At 34.3% G+C, this 12,301-nt stretch overlaps 1 protein-coding gene across 1 annotated transcript in view; it reads right to left on the bottom strand.

The window, feature by feature from the left end:
• PXDNL (peroxidasin like) overlaps positions 1-12,301 on the bottom strand; it is a gene marked incomplete at its 5' end in the record, with an annotated part of 490,956 nt that overhangs the window by 99,207 nt on the left and 379,448 nt on the right. The window contains 2 exon segments of the mRNA XM_072733704.1: positions 9,243-9,401; positions 11,749-11,865. Of these exon segments, the coding sequence (XP_072589805.1) occupies positions 9,243-9,401; positions 11,749-11,865 (276 nt within the window).

The raw sequence follows: 12,301 nt of genomic DNA, 5'->3' as shown, positions 1-12,301 counted from the left end.
AAAAAAAACAAGCCAAAACAAGCCATTAGACTATAAATCCTTTTATTTCCTACACTCTTCTTTCATAGAGGTACTTCTCTATACACCCATTCCAAACTGACCTTCTCTCGTCATCAAAAGTGAGGAAATGCCTCTCCTCTTAACGTTAAGGCAAATTGCATCATTGATTTTGCAAATCCCATCCCATCTTCCCACCTGAGAGATCTTGAAACAGCCATCACTCACTCTATTCCTTCTTTCTGCCTTCTCATCAGAAAATACCTCAGAAAAATAGGCTCTTCCCCTTATTTGACGATATCTCTGACTCCTCTTCACTGTTACCTTCTTACTGCTTGCCTTCCCAAAGAAATTTCTTGGAAAAAAATAGTCTATGCCTATCTGCCCCCCAGCCCCTTTTCTCTGAAGCTTACTTTCCCTTGATTGCAAGAAAATTATTCTTCAGGCCCTATCTGGAAAAAAATGTCTTTATTAAAAGTACCTTTGCATAGCTTTTGACCCATTTGATCACTCTTTCCTCTTGGAGGTGATTCTTAGCTGTTGGGATTCCTTTCTCCTCTGAGTTTCTGCGTCATACTGGGCATTTGTTATGGTACAATTCACACCTTTATTTCTTCTACATTACAAGGAATGCCCATCCTTGGCCCTCTCATCTTCTCACTCAAACTTCCCCCCTGGTTCTAATTCATAATCATAGACTATACAATTTAGCTTCATGCTCATAAATCAACCACCTTAGAGACATCTACTTTCAATCCCAACAAGTATACTAAATGCAACTTTTTCTAAACTGTACTCATTACCTCTCTCCATTTGCTAATTTATCTGCCTTTTTTGCTATTGAACTAGGAATTTCTTCATATATTACAAGTAATTTTTAAAAACTTGTCAGTTACAAATGTTGCAAATATCTTTAGTGTCTCTTTGTAAAAGTGAATGGAAGATACGAATTTTAACGTAGATGACTTATCAATCTTTTCTTATAAGATAGTGGTTTTTATATTTTGCTCCAAAAATCCTCCTGTGGGCAGCGCGGGTGGCTCAGCAGTTGAGCACTGCCTTCAGCCCAGGGTGTGATCCTGGAGACCCAGGATTGAGTCCCACATCGGGCTCCCTACATGGAGCCTGCTTCTCCCTCTGCCCCTTTCTCTCTCTCTCCATGTCTCTCATGAATAAATAAATAAAATCTTTAAAAAAAATCCTCCTGTGCTACTATTATAAAAGTCTTATTTTTAAATTCAGAAATATTTAAATATTTGTTTTTTAATATTAATTTTTAATCCGGAATTGATTTTGGAGTATAAAGTGAAGATATCATTTCATGTTTTCCCTGTGACCAGTTGCCTAACACTATTTATTGAGATCTACTTTCCATAGGGGAGCAGTGCCACCACTGTAATGAATAACGTCTTTCCTTCTGTTCCATAGGTCAATTTGTCAATCTCTATGCCAAAAACACAATATGTTAATTATAACAGATTGATAACATCTTGCTATTAGATTAGATTATCTTAGTTATTCTTAAATCTTTACTCATTTTAATTAACCTTTCATTTTCTACCAAAACCCTTCCAAGATTTACACGGGAATTGCATTGACTAAAAATTGGACATTGGAAGGACTAACGTCTTTACAGGGGGGATTTATCTTCTCAATTTCTTCCAACAGCATTTTTTTTTCCTACAAGCTGTTGCACATCTTTTGTTAGATTTATTTATTTGTTTTAAATTTCATTTTATTGTGGTAAAGACACTCAACATTTATCCACCGTCTTAAAAATCAAGACGATTTGATTTACTAATCAAAGGCCATAAAGTTTCAGTTAAGCAAGATGAAGTTCTACACATTGCAGTACAATATTGTATGTATAGTCAACAAAATGTTAGATTTATTTTTAACTAATTTATACTTTCTTGCTATTTTAAGAGGTATTATTTTTTTTAAATATTATATGTATGTATATCTTATTATAGGTATATTATAGGTATATTTTAAAAATAAGATTAGGTATTCTCTTCATTACTGACTTATAGAAAGAAAAATATTTTTATTTATTAATGTCAACTAATGATCTTGGTAAACTTTTATTGTTTCTGATAGTATATTTGTAAATATTTCTGAATTATGTATGAGGAAAATTCTATTACAAAGAAATAATAAAATCATATTTATTCTTCCTAAATTCATAACATTTGTTTATATTTCTTTTCTTTTTGCACAGGCAAGGACCATCCATTACAGTGTTGAGTAAATGCAATCTTCTTTCTATTCCCAAAGGAAATATTTGTAATATTTTATCTTGAAAAGCATCATTTTAAAAAATGTTATCTACATTATCTATAAAAAGCTTTTTTAGTAGGAAACAGTTTAGTTGTTTATTTCCATATGGCTAAGATTATTTCTTAATAACGAATAGGTGATAAATTTAATGAAAAGTTTTGTCCTTATCTATTTATTAATATCATAATTTGTCCTCCATTAATCTATTAATGTCAATGGATTCAGTTGGTCATTATTTTCTATAGAGATTATTTTGAATTTTTTCTCACAGTATTCTTTATTAGTTAAAGTTGAGAACTACTCCCTGTTCTATTTTCTGTAATAGTTTTTATAAGGCTGAATTGATCTTAGAGTATTTAGAGGATTTGTCTGCAAAATAACTGCCAGAATTTTTTTATTCTTTTCTTTTCTTTTATTTTTATTTAAATAATTAGTTGATTTTCTAACTCCACCTTTTTCACCTTCCTGATTTGAAACTTATTGCCAGATCTTTTTTTTTTTTTTGCCACTTGCCCTTGATATTTTGCGAGATATATAAGAATATTATAACTATCTTTATTCCAATAATCACTTTCCTAACTGATATTCCATTGTTAGGTAGTATTTAATTATGTTGTTTTTATTTAGTGCCACATCATAACAATTATTATTATTACTATTTGATACAGAAAATATTATAATATTACCTATATATTCAGCTGTTTCTTTGTTCACCTTTGATTCTTTTTTGAATATCATTCTTTTAAGATCTTTCTTTTCTTTATGAATTTCCTTTAGAAATTTCCATTAAGTAGTATTACAGTTGCCAAACATTCTCAGTTTACTGAAAATATCTCTATTGAGCCCTTGTTCTTGAAAGATTGATAGTTATATAAAAACAGATTTACTGTTATGTTTTCTTAGATACTTTGAAGGTTTGATTCCAACATCTTGTTTCTTCTGTTGCTCCTGATATGAAACCTATTGTTAATTGTTTAAGATCTTATTTATTTATTCATGAGAGAGAGAGGCAGAGACATAGGCAGAGAGGAAGCAGGCTCCATGCAGGGAGCCCTATGTGGGACTTCATTCTGGAACCGCAGTATCACACCCTGAGCTGAAAGCAGATGCTCAACCACTGAGCCACCTACATGTCCCAAAACCTGTTGTTAATTTAATTGATATAGGTTATTTGCCTTTCCTCTCTAACAATAATACCACTACTGTGAACTACCCATTGAATGAGGAAACCATATCAGCAGGGGCTTTGGAATAATCAGCTGTGAGAGAAAACAATTAAGTTTAAAAGGCCACATGCTGGGCAGCCCTGGTGGCTCAGCAGTTTAGTGCCCACCTTCACCCCAGGGCGTGATCCTGGAGACCTGGGATCGAGTCCCACATCGGGCTCCCTGCATGGAGCCTGCTTCTCCCTCTGCCTGTGTCTCTGCCTCTCTTTCTCTCTCTCATAAATAAATAAATAAAATCTTTAAAAAAATAAAATAAAAGTCCACATGCTGAAGCTGGGTCCAGGGAAATAAGCAGTAGGGGAATCTTGATATGATCTCTGAATAATATTCATATGATGCTGGAGAACTAGCCATGCAGAGGACCTTGAGGATCAGACAAGACCTCGCAGCAACAAAAAGGAGAGAGCCATCTTGCCATTGGCTTCCCATCAGTGAACCTATCTCTTTCTCTCTGTTCCTTCTTGGCCATCTGTAGGCAGGAAGAATTGAATTAAAAAGAAGTAAGTATACAAAAAACTAAACCTTGTCTTTTCCCACTCCCTACACTCAGATGGACACCCCAACCTACTGGAGTCACCTGCTCCAGCCTATACTGAGAGAAGGCCAGGAAAAGAACTGTGGGCATTATACATTGTGAGATTTAAGTATTGAAAGAAAGAGGTGGAGCCTTGTGGTTTGGGGACATAAGGGTGACATTTCCATTTTTTATTAAAAAAATGGTCCACTGGCAACAGGGAGGATGAGAAACAGAAATGTACTACAGTTTTGTTCATAAAACTACCATTCATTTTCAGTAACATTAGGAAAGCACTAAAGCCCACTCCACCAAAAAAAAAAAAAAAAGCTGGAGCGGGGCTACATAAAGCAGAGAAGATCTAGTAGAGATGTGTGTGGAAGAGGCTATGACACAGATCTCAAGAAGGGCCAGGCACATAAACTTCCTTACTCTCCAGAACAAAATCTGCATCATATGTACCCAGTGTTAATTTGTATGTGTCTACTCAGTAATTCCCCCAAATTTTATTGAATTGTTATCTCTTCTTCACTCAAAGGAAATGGCATCTTTTTCACCATGACATTCCCATATGAAAGGGAATCAATTTGTAGATTAGATGTTTTGTTTTAATGTACTATCTGTTACTGTTTTAATTTATGTAGCTTTATTATATGTTTTATAATTTAGTATAATAAGTCCTCCTTAATTATAGTTCTTTTTCAGAATTTTCTTGGTTATTCTTTCTTGTGTCTCTTGGCTTATTGAAATGATTTGTCTCTCCAAATATCTATTAATTGACAGTATTGACAGCAGAAACCTTTCCTTAGTGAAAATATTTATACCATGTCTCTATTAAGCAGGATTCTGGCTAATTAATTCAGTAAAGCAAGCATAATTTGATAACAAATCTTAAAAATTAATTAAAGTATATAAAAGGAAAACTGTCGGGCAGCCCCAGTGGCTCAGCAGTTTAGCACCACCTTCGGTCTGGGGTATGATCCTGGAGACCCCGGATTGAGTCCCACATTGGGCTCCCTGCGTGGAGCCTGCTTTTCCCTCTGTCTGTCTCTCTCTCTTTCTGTGTCTGTCATGAATAAATAAATAAAATCTTTTTTTTAAAAAAAGGAAAACTATATTGTATATCTATGCAAAAAATGCAGGTATGTAAATCTATTTTATCATGTTGAAGAAATGTCTATTCAGATCTATATTAACTGAGAGTTTTTAATTATAATAAATATTGAATTTTATCAACTGCCTTTTTTAGCATCTATGGCAAGAATCCTGATTTTTCTTCTAAAATCCATTAATATGATAAAGTATATTAATAGCTTTCTTATTATTGCACTGTCTTTGACTTTCTGGAATGAAAACCACTTAATTATGGACAAATATGTTTTCATATGCCACTGGATTCTTTATGATTTATAATTATATTTATTTATTTACATACACAAGATAGTTTTTCCCTTATATATTTTAATGAATTCTTATTATGAAGCTTAGGTTTGTTTTACTAAAAATATTTTTAGAGTGTTTATTATTTTTTAATTCCTGAAACAACCTAAATGGTGTTAGAATTTTTGTTATTTGTAGATGTGATGATTTTCCTTGGGAAACCACATGGCCACATTCTCTTATCAGAGGGTGCTCTTTTGCAAGTGTAATATTCAGGATAATTAACAATCTATTCAGCTATGCCAGAGAGTAACAGCTGGGTATCTGCACTGCTGTGATCTTTGGCAACTTTTTTCTCTCCTGCTATATTCTATTTATATTTCTATCTCTTCTGGAATTAGTTTTCATTAATTATATGTTTCTATAAAATTATGAGTTTCATCCAATTTTTATATATATTTGCATATACTTGAGCAAAATATTAGTGGAAAAAAAACAAAACTATCACATAGCTAAAGGTTAGAAGTGTCTCCGGAGTGAATGAATACACATTGTTGAAAATACAGCAAGGTACATAAAGGGTAGACATGAGAAAGGCAAGTAAAATGATGTGGCAACAAAAAGTTTAATGGGATTAGAAAGAAAAATGAAAGATCTAGAAATCAGGAAAAGAAGATCCAACAAATGAATGTTAATAAATCACATTAATCTTAGGAACATTATGCTTAAATTATTGAGAAGCTCAAAGAGCTTTTGTTTATGTTTGCTATATGTAACTATGTTCACCATATTAGAAATTAAATCAAAGAACTTTAAAATGTATTTACTTATTCAAAAATTACAATTATATATTCGTACAATTTTCAGATAAATAAAAAATTTTTATGAACATTAATTAATTTTCCAAAAATAAAAGTAGTGAGTGGAGTGGCATATTATTTTATACTTTTGCAAATCTCAATAATTGAATAACTGCTTTGAGTTTCAATCTCCTGCAATTAGTCATTTTAGTTGAAGTATATGAGTAAAATATGGCCTCACAAAGATAAGTATTTGTAAAATGTAGGGATATTTTAAAAGCTTTTTCAGATAATTGTTAAAAATCTTTGATACTACATCATAGTTTGACAACTGATAGCCTCTTTTGCCAATTTCTTTCATGATGCATCTACTAAAGGGCTAAGATTTAATAAAAGTAGTATTTCCCCCTGTTTTATCAATAACATTGTAAATAAAATTACTTTCTTTTCCCCACTGCAAAAGAAGAATATACAAATTACTAGTACACTTTGTTGCCACTGCTTTGGTTTATGCTGAGGCTCTAGCACTTTTACCCACTATTATTGTGATACTATCAATGCGAATGTCAACCTATTAGAAAAGGCTAATAAGATCTTGTTATTATTATGAGATAGTTTAACCTAACCCCCCCCCCATGAAATTGGAAATTTCCTCCACTGACAATCCAGAGAACACTTTGAGAAACACTTCAATACACACAAAATGGGTTCTGCAAAATACTGTAGGGGTAGTTATTGGTAAAAAATTGTTAATAATTTCAGAGATAAAATGGTTCCACTTGTTATATTTTACTTGAATTCATTAACTCTTCCAATCCCACTGTCATGGACGTTCAGGTCACCTAACACATCACTTGGCAAGTCATAGAGCTAATGGTTTCTTATTTTTAGTGTTTTTTTACTCCAACATTTAACTATTCATTTTGGGCTGATTAATATTCTACATAATTGATCTGGCCAACAATTGGAAAGTTCCATAGTATAGTCAAGCTCTGATACATTCTAACTCAACCAACCATCCTAATCACTTCCTCTCTATGGCCCTCTCTCCCACTCCATTCACATAGTGTACATTCAACCTGTAAGGCTCTCTGTTCATTAAAAATTTTTTTTGTTTCTACATTTGTGTCTATTGCTAATCATATTTTCTTAGTTATGGATATTTTATAAATTTATCAAATTCCTCCATATGTGTCAACTATCAGATTTAATTATATATTCTAATATTAATTTCAATAGTGGCACCTTAAAATATCTTAGAGAGTGGAGAAATCCTTGGAGAAGGAGCATGCTTCTAAGTTGAGATCTAGAAGGTCAATGAGAGCAAGTCTATTCAGGTGGAAGGATGTAACAATGGGGCAAAAAGAGGACAAAGCTAAGACCATTAACTTCAGCATCTTAATGCTATATTTTATTTGACCATAATGTATTGATTTAATATAAACTCCTTTTAAAAAAATATATTAATATAGGGGTGCCTGGGTGGTGCAGTTGGTTGAGCATCTGACTGATTTCAGGGTAATGAAATCAAGCCCCAAGTCAGGCTTTGCTGAATGCAGAATTTGCTTGAGTTCTCTCTGCTTCTCCGTTTCTCCTCCTCACCATGAGTGCTCTCTCTCTCTCTCTCTCAAATAAATAAATCTTTAAAATAATTTAAAAATCAGGAGGTCTTTATATTAGCATTTTTAATTTTAGTTGAATTAGTTGAGAACCAATTAAAAAGTTTTAAACAGGGATCCCTGGGTGGCGCAGCGGTTTAGCGCCTGCCTTTGGCCCAGGGCGCGATCCTGAAGACCCGGGATCGAATCCCACGTCGGGCTCCCTGCATGGAGCCTGCTTCTCCCTCTGCCTATGTCTCTGCCTCTCTCTCTCTGTGTGTGCCTATCATAAGTAAATAAAATTAAAAAAAAATTTAAAAAAAAAGTTTTAAACATTCTGCAGAGCAGATTTCAACATTTCCTCTTAGAAAGGATGAACCAAAGAAATGGGATTTTCCAAGGGCATGACAGTTCCCTTCATCTTTCAATAGTGTTTTCAAATCTTCCCATGTATTTCACTTGCTATTTGAATCCTTTCCCTAGTATCTTTTTTCCTCTTCATAGAACATCAACTTCCATCAAATAAATAATAATAAGCATTTGATATATTGAAAATATAGTGAGAAAGGGGCCAATACTAGATTGCACATAGATATTAGGCAATGTAATCTTATGTCTATGTCTCAGCATCACTGAACACTTAAAACATTACTAACATTTCTTTTTACATTTATATTGCTACATCTGGCTAACCTTTGTCTCTGTTCTATATGCTTTTATCTAAATATGTGTTACCTCTGAATTTAGATTTACTACACCAAAATAAATTATAGAAAATTTATGGAGAAATACAGGAAATTATATTTAATGTAAAACAATGTTAAAAATGAAGTTTAGGCACTTTCTATGTATTGTAACTAAGTTACTCCATTTCAACATAAGCCAGTAACTAAGAAGAAATTTCAAGAGTACCTAATAAAAACCACTTCTCATTCTTCTATTGGAACTATCTTTCAAAATTTAAGCCTTGAATTTTCTTTTTTTTACATGTCAGTTAACAATAAATTATGAACAAATAACCCAACCTCATACCAGAATGTTACTACTATAATAAACCAAAGCATTGTATTTCATGATGAGTCTGAAGAAAAGGTCTGTAGTATATTCCCAACAACCCTGAGCATAAAAAATACATCAATATAAGACCAAAACTCAGACCATCAAGTGTGAGAATGTATCTGAGAGCTAATCTCTGCAGGTAGGGCTAATTAGCTAGCTTTCCAAAAAATGTAAGAAAACACAAAATGATATTTTTTGAAAGAAAACCTTATATTAATAATTAACATTAATAGAAATATAATCCTCAAGTTGAAAAAAAAGACGGATTTAAAGGTTATCGAATTTGCAATTTCTTAGGTCCTATAAAATAAAAACTAAGTAATAAAGTCCCCCCAGCACATGAAGAGGCACTCTTCAGGTGTGTAAACCCAATCACAGCACACATTACCTTTGGGTTTTACAGTCAGCTGGACAGACGCTTTTCTCACTCCCAATGGACTGACTGCCTGACATTCATATTGGCCTTGGTCATGATGTGCCACTTGGTCAATTCTCAAAGTGCCAGAGGAGAGAACTGTATGTAGACCTTCCTGAGGGAGCTTCCCACCTGTTAAGAGGGAAAGAAAATACTCTGTATGGCATTGTTATGGCTCAGGAACTGACCGCTAGAACTGTGTTATCTTCCGGTGCTGGGTAAAGGTTGGGAACTCTCTGGAAATCCTCCATGCCACAATACTGTGACAGCTGCTCCTAATACTATATTGACCAGCCCCCAGCAGAAGAACTGGTCAGCCCCCTTAATGAATTCCTCCAACTTCATATTTGCCCCCTCAGTTTTATTTTCCACAGTTAGAGTCCAAATTTCAAAACTAACCTTATCCAACACTACCCTTGCTTATGGTGGCTTCTCATTACTGTTAGAATAAGCTAAACTGCCTAAGGGAGCATGTGAGGTATTGCACAGGCTAACCGACCACACTTACTTATATAGCTTCATCACCCCATTTTTTTACTTAATGGAGTGCAAACAAGGCAAAATTTGGCTAGGAGAGGAATTGTTTTTGCATTTGTTCATTTTTTTAAATAATAGTTTTTATTCCTAGATTACCTCTCCAAATGATTACTAAATACGATTTTCAAATACCTTCATAACATTTATCATATGTATAAAATATTTGGAATATAAAAAATTATGGAATTACAACATTTAAGGTGCTGAGACAGCATCTTAAAAATGGTCATTTTTGTGACACTCAGGCTGCTGATCCTCACAGCCATACATACCCCCCCAGGCAACCTTGCACTTGAACCCATCTGAGCTTATGCTGAGTTTTCACTCCTTGTGGCCATTAACAAGTTGATGGATTGTCATTCTCAACTATTTCAGTGACAATCTACGTCAAAGACAAATAGTTAACCTTTAATAACTATGTACACAAATGAAACAAATACTCTTCTAAATGTTTATAGTATAAATACATTCAAAACAATCCCCACAACCATTATTGTCACTCCTGGCATATAGATAAGGCAACTCTGGTAAAACCACAGTTAACTTACTTGCCCAAGGTCATACAACTAGTAAATGTAGGAGGGAGATGTGAATCTTGGATTTCTGGCTTCAAAGTTCATCTCCTACCCACTCTACTCTTATAAAGATGAGAGCAAAAATTTTAGCCAAAAGAAAATCATAAATGTTGATGTGTTTAGAATTTAACCTAGTTACCTGAATTAATATAAAAGTTAGCAATTCCAAGACCATAGAAATCTCAGAGGAGCTCTCATCGCATAGTGTGGACCTTATTCTCTTATACCCCAGGGATCACTGGAAAGTGCTGGCCCCTCACATGCACCCTGCACCACACCACACTTAAAAGACAGCAGTTCTCTTGGCACCTGGGTGACTCAGTTGGTTAATCCAGCAACTCTTAGTTTTGGTTCAGGTCATGATCTCAAGAATCCTGAGATGGAGCCCAGCCTTTTAATGCTCCATGCTCAGCAGGAAGTCAGTTTGAAGATTCCCACCTTCTGTCTTCCCTCCACTCACACCCTCTAGCCTTCTCTTTCTCTCAAATAAATATATCTTTTAGGGGCGCCTGGGTGGCTCACTGAGCTCGTCATCTCCCTTTGGCTCAGGTCATGATCTCGGGGTGCTGGGGTCGAGCCCCACATTGGGCTTCCTGCTCAGTCTGCTTCTCCCTTTCCCTCTGTGCTGTATCATTCTCAAATAAATAAATAAATAAATAAATACATCTTTAAAACAAATAAATCTTTTTAAAAAAGCATTCCTCATTTTTTTTTTTAAAAAAAGATTTTATTTATTTGAGAGCGAGCACAGGTGGGCGGAGGGGCAGAGGGAGAGGGGAATGCTTCCCCCCACTGAGCAGGGAGCCTGATGCGGAGTTGATCCCAGGACCCTGAGACCATAACCTGAGCCAGCAGCAGATGCTTCACCGACAGAGGCCCCCAGGTGCCCCCCAAAAAGCATCCAAGACAGCAGCTGTCTTTACCCACCTAACATGCTGGGGTCTTACTGATGGTTAATTTCACTGCAATTACAATTTTACTTTGTATTAAGAGAGAGTTCTGCCACTTTAAAAATCTTTAAAACCACTAACTGTCCAATAATTTTATTTTAGAAATCAAGAAACTGAACAAACTGGTGGTTGCCAGAGAGAAGGTGGGTGGGAGGATGACTGAACTAAAAAAAAAAACAAAAACAAAATCAGGAAACTGAGTTGCAGACAGATTATCTGAGGAAGGCCACATATTCAAATGTTGAAACTTAACACATAACAGAAATTATGATGACATATTTAATTCAAAGATTATGTTTTGTGTGATGCTTTCATGTCCACAATATACCTATGATAATTAGTTTGAACTGTTTTTTATATCTCATAATAAAGAAGGTATTTATCTCTTCCCACAGTCACTGGTGGAAATGCTAATACCTGCTTTGGTCCAGGCGATTATTGGAGGTGGGTTGCCTTCAGCTTCACAGAGAAACTCTACAGTATGTTCTTCTAGCACCACTTGATCCTTGGGGATTACTGTGAATAGTGGAGGAGCTAAATAGAATGAAAAATTATATCAATATTAAAAATTACTTTATAAATTGTTCATAGTAAAGAAACAAGGAAATATGTTTAAATATGTTGCTTAATTAGACACTGTTTCCAATTATTTACCCAAAAGCTACTTAGAATGTGTAGGTGCTTGTGCCTGCTTGCAAAAAAAACAAAAAAATATATATCTGGTTTGCAAAGCAGAAAAGCGATAGTAAGAAGGAATTATTTCTAAACCTTATGGAATCTTCTTCAGAGTTTAAATAAAACTACAAATTTTATTTGAGCCATTAACAAAATTGTTGCCTCCAAACTTTCAGATACAGTATACAATTTGAAACAAATTGCTCCATTAATTTCAGGAAAAAAGTGCTTTCTATACAAGTGATAAGATACCTTTTAAAAAGTCACATTTAAGTCAAAATTCCAAGAGTTCCAA

This window comes from Vulpes vulpes, chromosome 13, assembly GCF_048418805.1.
Source record: "Vulpes vulpes isolate BD-2025 chromosome 13, VulVul3, whole genome shotgun sequence".
Taxonomy (NCBI): domain Eukaryota; kingdom Metazoa; phylum Chordata; class Mammalia; order Carnivora; family Canidae; genus Vulpes; species Vulpes vulpes.
This window is presented reverse-complemented; position numbering and strand designations above follow the sequence as displayed.